This window comes from Drosophila elegans, unplaced genomic scaffold (assembly GCF_018152505.1).
Source record: "Drosophila elegans isolate 14027-0461.03 unplaced genomic scaffold, ASM1815250v1 contig_468, whole genome shotgun sequence".
NCBI classification, from domain to species: Eukaryota; Metazoa; Arthropoda; class Insecta; order Diptera; family Drosophilidae; genus Drosophila; species Drosophila elegans.
The window spans coordinates 1,604,036-1,618,980 of record NW_024545855.1 but is presented as its reverse complement, the minus strand read 5'-3'; the positions used below and the strand labels follow the sequence as shown (position 1 = coordinate 1,618,980).

Below are 14,945 nucleotides of genomic sequence, written 5' to 3'. Positions count from 1 at the left end.
GTATCAATTTTTTTTCATAGTACTTAGTTTAAAATCTCCTTTTTTTACTGTACCGATTAATTGGTAAATAAAAAAAATTGCGTTGAACGGATATATAGAGAGAAATACATAAAAGATAAGAACTAAAATAACAGACAATTATTTTCGAGTTTGGTAAACTTCTTACTACCAAGTAGAAAGGTCTCAAAAAAGAAGCAATCTTTTGAAATACATTAGGTTTCACTTAAAAGTTAAAACACCTTAACATATAATATTGAAAGATTTACATTGACTGAGTCAAATCCACGGAAAATCCGTACATGCCCGTTATTTTGGAGAAACATTTTCGAACTTGGCAACTATAAAAATAATCGAGTGCTCCAAAAGATTGCACTAAGTTGAACCAAATGAACTACATACATATATGGAAAAGTAAGCACTGTACTGTTTGGAAACTCATCCTTCCGTTTACACGTATGCAGAAAACTCACTTTGGCCGTCAGTAATTTTAACCTTCGATAGCTCAGTTGGTAGAGCGGTGGACTGTAGTTGGTATAATGCAATAGAAATCCATAGGTCGCTGGTTCAAATCCGGCTCGAAGGATTCGAAAGATAGTAAATTTTTTATTTGATAGAAATCTTCCAAAGTTTTTAATTTATTAATTAACACACTCATTTTTTTATATTTAAAACATTTAAATTATTAATAAAATAAATAATGTATGAAAGACGAACGGAAAAAAAGGTAATATAATAGAAATCAAAACAAATAGAATTTAAGTATGAACTTTAAACAAAAAGTAATTTCTCTCTTATATGGTTAGGATCTGTAGAAAAAGTAAACTACCACTACTATCATCTTGGACAAAAATGGCCTTGCCTTTAATAAATTTAAAGAAATTTAAAAACCAAAGTAAAGTTGACCAACATAATATTCCGTGTCTACAGTCCGGTCGCGATATCCGGATACCCGGTCTTAAACCTACACCCCAGCACGCCCCCTTCGATAGCTCAGTTGGTAGAGCGGTGGACTGTAGTTGGAAAACATGCAATAGAAATCCATAGGTCGCTGGTTCAAATCCGGCTCGAAGGATTTTTTGTTTTTTTTTTGTTGTTCAAATGGCAATTAAATGTATTTCTAATAAAGTTTATATAATTTCAATAATTTTACCGATTTCTACATTACCTTGTCCGTATGTGCTATATTAACGCTCCCAAATTTAATTCTTATTGATGTATCACAAGAAATTTAGATGCTTATGTTGAACGCTATTTTCAAATAATGTAAGTCAATAATTTTAAATTTTGTTGAATTTGGTCAAAAACAAAAAGCATATCTTGATTCCAGATTTTCTTGTTTCAGTTCCTATTGCTTTAGAACCAAATTTTCCACTTATTTTATTAGAAACTTAAAATTGTTATATAGCTGCAGATAAACAGATTTCATTTAATAATTTAGCGTGTCATTTTTATTTTTTTTATGCGTACAAGTCAATCTTTGTCACAAATACAAATAATATGCAGATCCTATAGTTAGAACGGACTTATGAATATCAACTTTTGCCCGCTGTTTCCTGTCTTAAAGATTCAACTAATGCATAAATTAGTAAGCAAAATAGTCAACGTTAACAATAGTTAGTTTCAAATATACAGTTGTTGCACTTAGTTGACGCCCGTCTTAATACCAACTTGGTGCAACGCTTGCTGCATTAAATACGAATTTATAAAAATAGGCATTATTTTTGTATTTATGTTCTTATGTTTGCTAATCGGTAATTAAATCTAAACAACATTATGTTTTTGTGCACACTTTTCATCCAAGTACAGTAAAAGCTGCTGCGAGTGCACGATCTGTCAGTGTTGGCAGCACATTGATCAGCTCAGCTAAATCGTAATTTTTATTTATGGTATTGTACAAGCGGATTCAAAATAAATTACAAAATAATTGCATCAACAAAATAAAACAAATGCTTACAAGGGATTTACAAACAAGTGGACAATCGTTGTACGAAGTTAGCAAAATAAATTACAATCGAAAAAACAATATCACTAGCTAAAAAGCGTTTGAAGAGTGTACGAAAAACGGAAATAAATTATAATACAAAATCGATGAGTGGTCGTTGATTGGCTTAGACTCAGTCCAGGGCGATGCCCTGTATCCAGGCGCTCAGATCGCTGCCGTCTGACTCCATGATGATTTCGTCGGGCTCCTCGCTAGCCAACAAATGCTGTGCTGCCGTCCGTCCGCTTAAATAGGCGCCGTGTACAGTGGAGTAAAAGCTGGAATGGGTGTGCTCGCCGGCAAAGACTATGGCGGGCTAAGAAGATATATAACAAATATAAGTAAAATTTTGATGAGCACATTGTTTGCGGAACCCACCTTCATGGCCTGGGGCGTGGCATATAGGGGCTGGGCAAGATTTTCTATATCTTCCTGAGTAGCCCCCACAGGTATCGATGTGTACGCCCCACCGGTAAAGTCCTGTGACTTCCAACTGGTGCTAAAATGGAAAGGTACACTTTTATACCAGATTCTATGAGACTAAGTAAACTGACTTACCACACACATCGCTTTGGTTTGGGCACATATGGATCCTGAAGAAAATTCCTCAGTATTTCCGTGCACTTTTCCGCCACTACCTCGTGGGAAAGTGTCTCCATGTACTCCGCCTCCCGTCCAGAGACCCAGCCCAGGAGCAACGTGTCCGTCATCTTGGCAAACGAATAGATCTTCTTGAACCAATTCTTGCTGAGATAATCCTCGCTGGCCAGTTCCTCCTCGGAGCTGTTCATGTCCCGCTTATCGTCGTCCCAAAGCAGCATAATCTCTGATATATCGGCACTGAGGAACGGCCGGTCGTACTCCAAGAAGATTTTGTCAACGGTGCCGAACATGAGATTCTCGATGGACTCCTGTTTGTACTGGGGCAGCACAGGATCGAAAAGCGTGCGATGAGTTTCTTTCAGCACGCCCAGCGGTATGGTGCATATCACATGAGATGCATGGAACACTCGACCGTCCTCGCAGTCCACGCGCACATTGCCTGCAGGATAATCACAATTGCTGCTAGAGTTTGACTCCTCGGACCCGCCACGGTGTCCTCCCGTGGGCACTTCCGTCACCGTTCGCTCCGAGTCGTCCGAGTGCTCATCCTCTGAATTCTCGTCGACGGTCTCCAGGCCGGTGAAGGTCTTTTTCCGCTTCCAGTGGATTTTCTTCACCGGACATTTGGTCAGGATGGACTGCTTGGGTATCTGGGCGCCCAGCGGTCGCAGGATGGAGCTGTAACCAGAGGGCAGCACTATGTTGCCTCCCTGTAGCTCCGTGTAGCTGCCTGTAAGGGAAGATTTTTGTTTTAATTTAATGGTTTATACTTTTCTATGGTATAGTTCTAACCGAGCTCGAGGAGATCCACCTCATTCATGTTGTTGCAGCCGGTTATGCAGGTCTCTCTCTTCAGCAGGCAGTTGAAAATGGACTGCTTGAGGCGCTTTTCCTTGGGGTCCTGCACTCCACTCAGATAAATCTCAATTTCGTAGTTTATGTGCTCGCCCACACTGTGTATATCCGGCGGCGGACTGTACTGACAGAGGAAGTACTCGTCGCAGCGCCTTAAAAAGCAGACGTACGCCTCGTAGATCTCCTGTAGTATGCTGAACGGCACCTGGTGTCCGTTCTCTGTGGTGGCCACCACCTTGTGCGGCTTGGGAACGTTGACCACGCTGACTAGACCATGCTGCACGGCCAGCTCGAAGATGGGGTTGCCCAGGACACCGTGTATCCAATTGGCGCCCAATTCAACCTGTGAGATAAATGTGAGATAATTTAGTCAAGTTTATTTAGCAAATTCAAGTTGGAAAATAAAATAGATTAATGCCTTAAACTTGCCAGTGATAAGCAGATAAAAACTGACCTAGACTATTAAATATTTAAGGGGCATTTCTGCGGTTAAGTAAATAATCTTTAATTAAAAGGGTATTTATAATGAAATCATTGATGAACATGATGATGATTTAAATTTGTAAAAATATTTAAAAATAAGTTGTCCTATACATAAGTAAGCCCTATATATAAGACTACGTGATCGTGGGAGCGCAAACCCGTGAGTTTATTAGGGCATTGCACTAGAAACGTCATCGTTGGCTTAATTCAGAAAAACCATATCTAATCTGGCCAAACGTTGCCAAAGAAAGTTGTATAACAAATTCCTCGATAAGGTACCGGTGTAAACTATGAAAATAAACAGAAGAAAAGCATAATGCAGAGAATTCTGAAAATTAAAAAGCATGCCGGATGTATTTAAATTAATTAAGTGGCCCCAAAGGGGACATGAACGTATGCTACAAATTGAACTAACAATAGTCAAACCAGGAACAGGAATATATATATAAAAATAGCATCAATGAGAAACGTGAACAGCTGACCGACTGCGCAGTGCTTGGAAAAATCTATAATCAACTTGGGACTCGGGGCAAAGAATCTGTTACAACATGAGGAACGTTTTTCCTAACCAAAGGTATTACCTTATATTACGAAAGGGCAGTATATGGTTTGTTTTGGTTCTTGAGCTTGGGGTTATATAACGATTAGGTACCTTCTGATTATTGCTGAGCGGTATGGACACTATGCGTCCGCCCACCCGGCCCCTTGCCTCCAGAATCACGAAATCCTCGCAGCCGTTTTGCAGGAGATGATTTGCCGCTGATAGTCCGGCCATTCCGGCTCCGATGATCACGATCTTCACGTTGGTATTGCCCGCCGCAGTTTGGGGTTGATCCCCGGCTCCAGCAGCCCCAATATTGGCCATTCCCTCCTCGGTGGGCGAGGGAGCGGGTGTTACGGGCTCCTCCTTGTCGCCCATTGTTACACTTTGTTTTCTTTGTACATATGCGAGTGAGTTGTGTTCCCCTTGCTGTTTATTTATATTTTATTTAGCGTTTTTCACGCCTCATTTCACTTTTTCTGCACTTTTTTTGGTGGCGAGTCGGGCGACTGTTTTGACGTTTATTTGACAGCAGATGTTGCGGTTGGGGTATCAGCAAATAGCTGTTCGTCTTGGTGTTATATTTATGTTTTTGGTTAAAAAACATTGTCAATTAAGAGTTTGGCTTCATATTTAGTAAGCTTCTAACTAACTTCTATTTAAAAATAGGTTTTTATTGAAAGTTTTTATGAAAACTTTATTCACAGCTGTTGATTAGGGTGTTGCCATACTTAATTTTGTAAAGGTAAACAATACATCTGGCACTTTGCAGCACTAAAATATAAATACCCATTTTTTATTATTAATACTAAATTAAAAAAAGTTACATTGTAATATTCATTTTTTAGTTAATACTAAGTCTTTTTAAATTACTACTCTAAAATACTCTACATAAACTTTTTCAAATTCTTTTTACTGATTTTGAAACACACACACACACTTGAATCCGATAAATCTAAACACTTGTTATCGCCCACCTGCCAGCACTAGCAGAGCTGCCAGAAAGTTCGAACTGTGTACACAAATTGCTCGCTGATAAAAACACAAATTGTGTAAATAATTGCTTGCTATTTGCAAAGTTATCACTAATTTCCGATAAAAGAGGAAGATATGTGATTGGCAAGCGCTTTGGTTAAGTAAACCCCGTTAAGATGGCCGACGCCTACTGCCTGACGAATTTTATTGATTTTTCGCTGTCGCTGTCGCTGCCGCTGAAACACCACAATCGCATCAAGGTGAGCACTCCAATCCAAAGCAATCCCACCTGTAATTTGATAGCAGGCCACCCACTGATATGCACCCTCTCCCCCCGTTGCAGTATACCTGCTTCGACATCTCCGACAGCTATATCATTTTCGGGGCCTCATCCGGATCGCTGTACCTGTTCAATCGGAACGGCAAGTTCCTGCTCTTGATACCCAACAAACATGGAGCAATCACCAGTCTCAGCATTTCGGCGAATAGCAAATATGTGGCTTTTGCGACGCAACGATCGCTGATCTGCGTCTACGCTGTGAATTTGTCCGCCCAGGCGACACCGCAGGTGATATTCACGCATCTGGACCAGTCGGTGCAGGTGAGCTGCATCCACTGGACGCAGGACGAGAAGCAGTTCTACTATGGCGACTCCCGCGGACAGGTCAGCCTGGTCCTGCTCTCCTCGTTCATCGGACACAGCCTGCTGCTCAACATGACCGTGCATCCGCTGCTCTACCTGGACTCCCCCATCGTCCAGATCGACGACTTCGAGTCCCTGCTGCTGGTGTCCAACTGCACCAAGTGCATACTCTGCAACACAGAGTACGAGGAGTACAAGCAGGTGGGTCCTGTATTTATAAGATTTAATTTATATTTTTATTTATTTATATTTCTTGTGTAAACTAAAGCCCAGCCATAGCTACTTTCTTAACATTATTATCTACGCTTAATTAATTTAACTTAGTTTATTTCATATTAATTATATAATATGAATATATCAGGTGTTTATATTAATTTTTCATCATTTTCTGAACATTTCAGATAGGGAACCGTCCGCGGGATGGCGCCTTTGGAGCCTGCTTTTTCGTCTCGCCACAGGAGTCTTTGCAGCCGTCTCGAATCTACTGCGCCCGACCTGGCAGTCGCGTTTGGGAGGTGGACTTCGAGGGCGAGGTGATCCAGACACACCAATTTAAGACTGCCCTGGCCACCGCACCTGCGAGAATTCAGCGACCTGGCAGCGGCACCGATGAAATGGATGCAAATACCGAGTTGCTGGACCATCAGCCGCAAAACCTGCAGTTCGCCAAGGTGCAAAGGCTAAACGAGGACTTTCTGCTGGCCTTCACGGAGCTGGGACTGTATGTGTTTGATGTGCGGCGCTCGGCTGTGGTGCTTTGGTGCAATCAGTTCGAGAGGATCGCCGATTGCCGCTCCTCGGGATCGGAGATCTTTGTGTTTACCCAGTCGGGTGCACTTTACAGTGTCCAGCTGCAGACGCTGCAATCGCACGCCGTTTCCCTAATACAGCAATCCAAATTGCTGCCCTGCGCGAATCTACTGCGCCAGCATGTGCGATATTTTGCGGACAAGGCTCGCGAAGATTACGAGTTGAAGCAGCTGAATCCACTGAAGCAGCTGCTTATCGAACGGCAGGAGTACGAATTGCTGAACGATATATCCGTGATTTTCGATGCCATTACCCAGTGCACGGGTAGTGCTTTGGATACGCAAAGTTCGGGAGGAAGTTCGGCCACCACCGAGCGCAGTCTGAGCGGAGGAAGTTCAGCGAAAGCGCCGCCCAAAGGAGTGTACGTTTTGGAGAACGCCTTCTGCGACAACCTGAAGCAGCCGCTGAAGTCGGGACACTTCAAGGATGCCCTGTTGACGGTAACTGGTAAATTCGGCAAGAACATCATTAAGTACAAGTTCAATATTTTCGCCGAAGAGCAGCAGCAGTTGGTCAGAGAACTGATTCCGGCCAGCGAACGTTCGTTGCCCTTCAAGGACATCAAGGCGCGCTACGAATCGGGAGCCGATGATCAGGAGGAGGAGATTGTGAGCCGCTGCAGAAGGCCGGCACCCCAGGCTCCGCACATCAGTCCCGAGGAGAAGACCCTCTACAATCTCTACCTGATCGCCAAGAGCGCCAAGTTCAGTCGGACGCAGTGTGTGGATCGTTATCGGGCGGTTTTCGATGAATATGCAGCGGGGGAGCTGGTGAATCTGCTCGAGAAATTGGCCAAGGTGATGGTGGAGCATGGTGATACAGCGGATCAGGCGCGACGCAACTGCTACGAGATGTACTTCGATTACCTGGATCCGGAGCTAATCTGGGAGGTGGACGACGCCACGCGGGATCACATAGCCGCAGGCTTTGTGCTGCTCAATGCGCCCGAAAATGCGGAGATTGTAAAGTGTGAGCACTGCTCCTTTCCCCTCCGTTTCGACACATCCTGTCAGTATCATGAACTGGGAGCGGTGCTCCTGCGATATTTCTGGTCCCGCGGCGAGCAACTCAAGTGCTTCGATGTGGTGCAGTCGGTTCCGGCGCTACTGGATGTCTTGGCTAAATTCTACCTGGCCGAACAGAATCTCACCAAGGTGGTGGCCATCGTCCTCAACTACGGACTGCCGGAACTTCTGGCGGACGTGGGCAAACAACTGAGCGTTGGAGCTTGGGGTCGATGCTTTGAGCAGTTCGTGGAGCTCCAACGTGGGCGACTTGTGTGCGCCAATTGTGAGTGCATCTCTGGGGTGGAACAGGAGCAGCTGGGCCGCCACTTCTTCTACAACTGGAACTGCTTCCTCAATGTCGCACTGGATCACATGGCCGCCGGAGACACGCTGGCGTTGATCTTCAAGTGGAGCTCGTACATTCCAAACGACGCCATCGACCGGGAGTTCTACTCCCGCTGCCTGCTCAAGGGCTAAACGATCGGACATTATTAAATATATACCATACTATATAGCCATATTTATTGTTCCACTATATAATCTCAAGCTAAGGCCAATACCAAAAGCATTTATTCTATATAAAATTGTACACCCACGATATGTATATTACAAATACGAAAGTGCATGAATTATATTCGAGCGTTCGAGACTTCGAAAAGGTTTTTACTTCTAATCATTTTTTGGGGAGTAATACTTTCTGAGGATTTTGTCGTTTCAATTGTTCACTGTCTTAAGTGAGCCCTTTATTTATGATCTAACATTGCCTTTTGCTTCAAATTGAAAAAAGGGGAAAGGTAAAACAACTACACCTAAACATAAACACAAACATTTTTGGCCAAATTGATACAAAATTTCAACTGCCCAGCCTTATTTCTCTTCCATTTCAAAAACTAAACAGCCTAGAAGATATCGACGCCTCGAAAAAGCAAAGACAAACCACATACCATTTGAATTCGATAGTCCGCGAAGTTAGCGCAGCGATCTGGCAACGCCCGTGTCCAACATTCCAGGGTCGTGTCCCTGCTAGCTGTCCGGCGCCACAGCCCCAGGGTTGAGTCTATAACTTTTCCCAGTGCACCTATCGATTACTCATCGATATATATATTTTCACAACCCTAATTTTTAGACACGCGTCTGAAAGCGGAAAAAAACGTGAACTCGTCGGAAAAGCAGCATTTTTCAAGCCCAGAGCGCTTGTAATTGTAATTGTTGGCACAAGCAGGCCAGCCAAATCCGATACGGAAACGTCTCAGTTTCAAGCCGAACAAAGGAAATCTGTGCGAAGAACAAAAAGAACTGAAAAAAGTACAGAACAGACCCCTTAAATTTCACATGAGAACGCAGTAGCTTGTGGAACGTAAGAAGTTTTGTCGGAAAAACTAAGGAAAAACGTATAGACACCAAGTGCAACACCAACACAACGATCGTATACATTTTTTTGTCGCAAATTGCAAGTGTGCACCCTAAAATAAAAAACCGAAGAGTAACCATTGCAAAATTTTCCTAAACGGAAAGCAAGAAATAAAAAGCAACTGATTGGAGGATAATATGAGTAATGCTATCAACCAAAATGGCACAGGTCTAGAGCAGCAAGTAAGTAGAGTTATAAAGTGGTGAAAATACATACTACATATACATATATATAAGAAAAGTACATATATACAATGAGTGAGTGCGTGTGTGTGAGTGATGCTCATGCGGCTATTGGAAAAAGTTCGGCTAGAAATTTATTGATTTCATAACACACCAATGTCTCTATTGCTCATTTACAACTGCCTATGACGTCCATGTGGATTATGTTTGAATGTATGCGTCTGGGTTCTTCTTCGTCATTCCAATTTGTAATTTCTTTTGTATAATTTTTGCTCGCTTGCCTCCAATTTGACATGTATATTATATGCATATGAAAGTTTCCACTCGGCCTCCCAAGTTTGTGTGCGTGTGCGAGTAGTGTCGCTGTTCTAAGGCTGACCGTGTGTGTGTGTCATAACTCACTCTCTCGCTTGCGCGCACATGTGGAAGCTGTTGTAAACAGGGTTGCCAGGGGTGGCGATGTGGTGATTAATTTCAAGGGTGATTTGGCAAAAAAAAACTAATCTAAACGATTTTCACTAGTGCCCATTGCGTTTAAAAGATGAACAATAAGTTCAATGATATTAAATTCATATCTTACTGTTCAGTTTTAATAGTTCATTTTTTTTATGGATTGATTTGCTATCGTTTCAACGTTTCATGAAACAGTTTAACATATTTCATATTCCAATGAACTTTCTATGTATTTTAAAAAGAACCTCAGTTCACTAACTAATTCTTCGCACTCGTCACAACTGCTATAAATTTTAAAAAGATTTTGTTTGAAGTTCAAGGATGTTGGTCTTTCACGACCAAAAGAATATTGGGATTCCCCCGAATTTAAATTAAAAGAATTTCATGAAAGAGAATAATGGGTGAATGAGAGCAAACTATTTAAGCTTTATCGTTTTGTCCATTGCAATTATTTTCGTGGAGAGTTCTTTGAACACGTTCCACATTGTTTTCATTTGGATTCCACAACCGGGCTTAGTGTTCTACCACTACGGCTGCGATTTATTTACCCATGTGTGGGTGGCTCTTTCACGTGTTGTTTTTGTTGTGTTGCTAGGCGGCCCCTCTTTGTGTAATAAGCTGCCGCTAAGTGCGAGGGAGACGGTTACAAACGGAGAGCGGCGCCGCTGGTGACGAAAAGAATACGAAAAATTCAAATTCAAAGCTTTAAACTAGTTGCGCCTCTCTCTCTCTCTCTTGTATTTATTCCAGAGATTTGCACGTATGTACATATTTATACACGTTGCACTGGAAAGAAGAAGCGGTAAATAGCACATGTTGCTAAGCGGGAACGGTGAAGTTTACGAAGTTCTGGAGTAGATTCCCACAGGGAAATCAGAAACCAATCCGTTGAACTTGAACAATTCATTGCACTTCCATTTTAATGTGGTGGTTAACAGCTGGAAATATAATAGCAAACAAATAGCTATTCCAGAGAAATGGCGTATATGTATATGTTTTAAAAACATTGTTATTGTAAGTTTTTTACATATGTGTGCGTGGATTTTATTCTTATCTGAAATGCACTTTGTTCTATTCCTACAAATTCATTTAAAAGCGTTGTAGAGAAAGATGATCCGAAAAACGTATATTTTAAAGTGGGTTTAATTTAAATTTATGTGTGTGTTTCATTCTTTGTGTTTGATGAAACTATTGTAAATATTCTGTTAATATTTTCTATAAGGGCTTTTATTCAAACAAAGACTAACGATTCTCTCTATGTCATTTGCAGGTTGCTGGTCTGGACTTGAATGGCGGCTCTGCTGACTACAGCGGCCCCATAACAAGCAAGACTTCCACTAACTCGGTCACCGGTGGTGTGTATGTGCCCCCGCATCTTCGTGGTGGTGGTGGCAATAACAACGCAGCGGACGCAGAGAGCCAGGGCCAAGGACAGGGCCAGGGCTTCGACTCGAGAGCCGGGAATCCGCGCCAGGACAGCAGGGACCCGCAGCAGCCGCGTGGAGGTGAATACCGCAGGGGCGGCGGCGGCGGAAGTCGCGGCTTCAATCGCCAGAGCGGCGACTACGGCAGTTTCGGAAGCGGCGGCGGCGGCGGTGGACGACGTGGAGGAGGTCGCTACGAGGACAACTACAACGGTGGGTTATACAGTAGTCACATATATTTTTTTGTGCCTCAGCGTATAATAAAATAGAAACTTAGGGCATAAAGAATGTCAAGATCATGCACAAAATTGTTGAACTTTAAAAGTGGTACAGTCAAGTCAGTTGTTTTGTAAATTCTGCCAATGTCATTTTGCAATTCGTAGAATACTTTTTAAACAGTAGTTCTCTCTTATATCTGTCAATCATACATACACCAAAATTCGATAAAACAAATGTTTCAACACACTAAAAACTCAAACAAAAAAAAAAATTGTGCAGACAAATGGAGTAATGTTTTGCCAATTTTTGTATCCTTGACTATTTCCATTCTTATATAGTTTATTAATACAATTATCTTAATCCCCTACAGGTGGTGAATTCGACTCGCGTCGCGGCGGTGACTGGAATCGCAGCGGAGGCGGAGGAGGAGGACGCGGCTTTGGACGTGGACCCTCGTACCGCGGAGGTGGCGGCGGAAGCGGAAACGCCCTTAACGAGCAGACTGGCGAGGATGGCCAGGCACAGCAGCCGCAGCAGCCACGCAATGATCGCTGGCAGGAGCCGGAGCGTCCGGCCGGATTTGAAGGCGGCGAGGGCGGACATTCCGGCGGCGGCGGCAACAGAAGCTTCAACAATCGCGGCGAGCGCGGTGGCGGCGGCGGAGGAGGCTACAATAGCCGCTGGAAGGAGGGCGGCGGCGGCAACATCGACTACACAAAGCTGGGCGCCCGAGACGAGCGCCTGGAGGTGGAGCTGTTCGGCGTGGGCAACACGGGTATCAATTTTGACAAATACGAGGATATACCCGTGGAGGCGACGGGCCAGAATGTGCCCCCGAACATCACATCGTTCGATGATGTGCAGCTGACGGAGATTATCCGCAACAACGTGGCCCTAGCACGTTATGACAAACCGACACCGGTGCAGAAGCACGCCATTCCGATCATCATCAACGGCCGGGATTTAATGGCCTGCGCCCAGACCGGATCTGGTAAGACGGCCGCCTTCTTGGTGCCGATTCTTAACCAAATGTACGAGCACGGGCACTCGGCTCCGCCGCAGAGCAACCGGCAGTACAGCCGACGCAAGCAGTATCCGCTGGGTCTGGTGCTGGCACCGACCCGCGAGCTGGCCACCCAGATCTTCGAGGAGGCCAAGAAGTTCGCCTACCGCTCCCGGATGCGTCCGGCCGTGCTGTACGGCGGTAACAATACCAGCGAGCAGATGCGCGAGTTGGACCGCGGCTGTCACTTGATTGTGGCCACACCCGGTCGCCTGGAGGACATGATCACGCGCGGCAAGGTGGGACTGGAGAACATTCGTTTCCTGGTCCTGGACGAGGCAGATCGCATGTTGGACATGGGTTTCGAGCCACAGATCCGTCGCATCGTCGAGCAGCTAAACATGCCGCCAACCGGACAGCGTCAGACGCTCATGTTCTCGGCCACATTCCCTAAGCAAATTCAAGAGCTGGCCAGCGATTTCCTCAGCAACTACATTTTCTTGGCCGTTGGTCGCGTGGGCTCCACCTCCGAGAATATTACACAGACGATCCTGTGGGTCTACGAGCCCGACAAGCGCTCGTATCTGCTGGATCTCCTCTCGTCGATTCGCGATGGCCCCGAGTACAGCAAGGACAGCCTGACGCTCATCTTTGTGGAGACCAAAAAGGGTGCGGACTCGCTGGAGGAGTTCCTGTACCAGTGCAACCATCCCGTGACCAGCATCCACGGTGATCGCACCCAGAAGGAGCGCGAAGAGGCGCTGCGCTGCTTCCGGTCGGGCGACTGCCCCATCCTGGTGGCCACGGCTGTGGCCGCCCGAGGTCTGGACATTCCGCACGTGAAGCACGTCATCAACTTTGACCTGCCCTCGGATGTGGAGGAGTATGTCCATCGTATCGGACGTACCGGCCGCATGGGAAATCTCGGTGTGGCCACCTCCTTCTTCAACGAGAAAAATCGCAACATTTGCTCGGATCTGCTGGAGCTGCTGATCGAGACGAAGCAGGAGATCCCCAGCTTCATGGAGGACATGAGCACGGATCGCGGTCATGGCGGAGCCAAGCGGACCGGACGAGGCGGTGGTGGACGTTATGGAGGCGGCTTCGGATCCAGGGATTACCGTCAAAGTTCTGGCGGCGGTGGAGGCGGTGGCGGACGCAGTGGTCCCCCACCACGCAGCAGTGGCTCTGGATCCGGAGGAGGCGGTGGCAGCTACCGCAGCAATGGAAACTCGTACGGTAAGTTCGGTGAGTGTGGAACCATCCATCAGATGCTCCCAGTTTTTGAAGGGCCTACTAAAGAGTGATGTCTTCTGGTTTAAGGTGGCAGCTCGGGCGGTGGTGGATACTTTGGCGGTGGCGCCGGAGGGGGCTCCTATGGCGGCTCCTACGGTGGCAGTGCCGCGCACTCGAGCAACGTTCCCGACTGGTGGGCTCAATGAGCAAGGCCTCAGCTTCAGGCAAAGGTCCTGGGCCAGCAGCAGCATCAGCAGTCGTCGCATCGAAGCCACTTTCGCAACTAACCAAACGGAGAAAAAAACAAAGTCGATAACAACTATATATATATGTGCACACACGTATACTATATGGGAACAGCAAATGTGAAAGAGAAACTGTCTGTGCGCAGCGCAACACAAAACACGAAAATACAGAAAAGATACACTGATGCACCCTCCACCCTCGTTTAACAATTCACACCTCTCTCACAACCTCAAAACCAGGAGCCAGCATTAATAATAAATTGTGCAAATCCATCGCGAAAGTATATTACATTCATGTATAGCCAGCTCCCCAAAAACCCCAGGCCCTATTCCCATCCCCCCACCACCACATCCATCTTTATTTTTTATTGAATCGATGCGTATAGTTGAAGGATATGCAAACATACATATTACAAATATGCTAAACAACCACAAATATTAAGAATATTTAAGCAACTGATACAATTTTGAATTTTTGTCCATAAGTTACACTTCTCACACATCATTTTTCTTGGAATTCTTAAAATACAAATATATATAGACATATATACGGTCGATATCGGATCAAGACGATACATGCGCAAATCCTTGAACTTCAATTGATGATTTTAAACGAAGAAAACATAAAAATAGTAATGATATATTTAAAAGAAAATATATAAATCGAGATATAATGTACTATATGAAACGAGAAACCAACAAACAAAAAATAATTAAAAAACAAAGTTTGCTAAACTTAAAATTAATAATTTAGCAAATGAAAAAAAGAGCTCGACTAGTCTTGTTTTTATCTTGATTTTAAGCTCTCTGGCTGGGATATTTCTATGGGAAACGTAGATTTTATTATCTTTTAATGTCAACGTGGGACATACAC

General features: G+C 44.5%; 3 protein-coding genes and 2 non-coding genes across 8 annotated transcripts; 4 read left to right on the top strand and 1 right to left on the bottom strand.

Annotated features, from left to right (window-relative positions):
* Nucleotides 1-491: 491 nt before the first annotated feature.
* Nucleotides 492-583, top strand: Trnay-gua. The gene is given in 2 exon segments: nucleotides 492-528; nucleotides 548-583. It is a non-coding gene; the product is annotated as a tRNA-Tyr (tRNA).
* A 396-nt stretch (nucleotides 584-979) lies between these two features.
* On the top strand, nucleotides 980-1,072 carry Trnay-gua. Its single transcript has 2 exons — nucleotides 980-1,016; nucleotides 1,037-1,072. It is a non-coding gene; the product is annotated as a tRNA-Tyr (tRNA).
* Nucleotides 1,073-1,425: 353 nt separating this feature from the next.
* Nucleotides 1,426-5,191, bottom strand: LOC108143894 (peroxisomal N(1)-acetyl-spermine/spermidine oxidase). Its single transcript, XM_017268469.2, has 5 exons — nucleotides 4,575-5,191; nucleotides 3,377-3,782; nucleotides 2,540-3,314; nucleotides 2,360-2,480; nucleotides 1,426-2,297 (listed from the first exon to the last, which is right to left on the bottom strand). Exons 1-5 carry the CDS (start codon nucleotides 4,839-4,841, stop codon nucleotides 2,115-2,117), a joined length of 1,752 nt encoding a protein of 583 aa, XP_017123958.1. The 5' UTR covers nucleotides 4,842-5,191; the 3' UTR covers nucleotides 1,426-2,114.
* Nucleotides 5,192-5,447: 256 nt separating this feature from the next.
* LOC108143892 (Hermansky-Pudlak syndrome 5 protein homolog) lies at nucleotides 5,448-8,556 on the top strand. 2 transcript variants are annotated; one of them, XM_017268466.2, is made up of 4 exons: nucleotides 5,448-5,698; nucleotides 5,782-6,282; nucleotides 6,483-7,331; nucleotides 7,395-8,556. In XM_017268466.2, the coding sequence occupies exons 1-4, from the start codon at nucleotides 5,615-5,617 to the stop codon at nucleotides 8,373-8,375; spliced, it is 2,415 nt and encodes an 804-aa protein (XP_017123955.1). In that variant the 5' UTR covers nucleotides 5,448-5,614; the 3' UTR covers nucleotides 8,376-8,556. The 2 variants fall into 2 exon arrangements, with proteins under 2 accessions (XP_017123955.1, XP_017123954.1); XM_017268465.2 differs by having other exon boundaries at nucleotides 6,483-8,556.
* A 204-nt stretch (nucleotides 8,557-8,760) lies between these two features.
* On the top strand, nucleotides 8,761-14,840 carry LOC108143860 (ATP-dependent RNA helicase bel). Of its 3 annotated transcripts, none has more exons than XM_017268424.2 (5): nucleotides 8,761-8,948; nucleotides 9,025-9,491; nucleotides 11,215-11,581; nucleotides 11,958-13,838; nucleotides 13,914-14,840. In XM_017268424.2, the coding sequence occupies exons 2-5, from the start codon at nucleotides 9,447-9,449 to the stop codon at nucleotides 14,030-14,032; spliced, it is 2,412 nt and encodes an 803-aa protein (XP_017123913.1). In that variant the 5' UTR covers nucleotides 8,761-8,948; nucleotides 9,025-9,446; the 3' UTR covers nucleotides 14,033-14,840. The 3 variants fall into 3 exon arrangements, with proteins under 3 accessions (XP_017123913.1, XP_017123914.1, XP_041564969.1); XM_017268425.2 differs by having other exon boundaries at nucleotides 8,763-8,948; nucleotides 11,958-13,829; XM_041709035.1 differs by lacking the exons at nucleotides 8,761-8,948; nucleotides 9,025-9,491; nucleotides 11,215-11,581 and adding an exon at nucleotides 11,806-11,875.
* Nucleotides 14,841-14,945: the final 105 nt, after the last annotated feature.

Excerpts from the sequence above, each read along its gene's own strand:
- LOC108143894 (XM_017268469.2), bottom strand. The coding sequence starts at position 4,841 with ATGGGCGACAAGGAGGAGCCCGTAACACCCGCTCCCTCGCCCACCGAG. Across the intron at positions 3,315-3,376 it reads GGTGGATCTCCTCGAGCTCG|GCAGCTACACGGAGCTACAG; the intron begins GTTAGAACTATA and ends CTTCCCTTACAG. Across the intron at positions 2,298-2,359 it reads CCACGCCCCAGGCCATGAAG|CCCGCCATAGTCTTTGCCGG; the intron begins GTGGGTTCCGCA and ends ATATCTTCTTAG.
- LOC108143892 (XM_017268465.2), top strand. The coding sequence starts at position 5,615 with ATGGCCGACGCCTACTGCCTGACGAATTTTATTGATTTTTCGCTGTCG. Across the intron at positions 5,699-5,781 it reads AACACCACAATCGCATCAAG|TATACCTGCTTCGACATCTC; the intron begins GTGAGCACTCCA and ends CCCCCGTTGCAG. Across the intron at positions 6,283-6,482 it reads AGTACGAGGAGTACAAGCAG|ATAGGGAACCGTCCGCGGGA; the intron begins GTGGGTCCTGTA and ends TGAACATTTCAG.
- LOC108143860 (XM_017268424.2), top strand. The coding sequence starts at position 9,447 with ATGAGTAATGCTATCAACCAAAATGGCACAGGTCTAGAGCAGCAA. Across the intron at positions 11,582-11,957 it reads CTACGAGGACAACTACAACG|GTGGTGAATTCGACTCGCGT; the intron begins GTGGGTTATACA and ends AATCCCCTACAG. Across the intron at positions 13,839-13,913 it reads AAACTCGTACGGTAAGTTCG|GTGGCAGCTCGGGCGGTGGT; the intron begins GTGAGTGTGGAA and ends TTCTGGTTTAAG.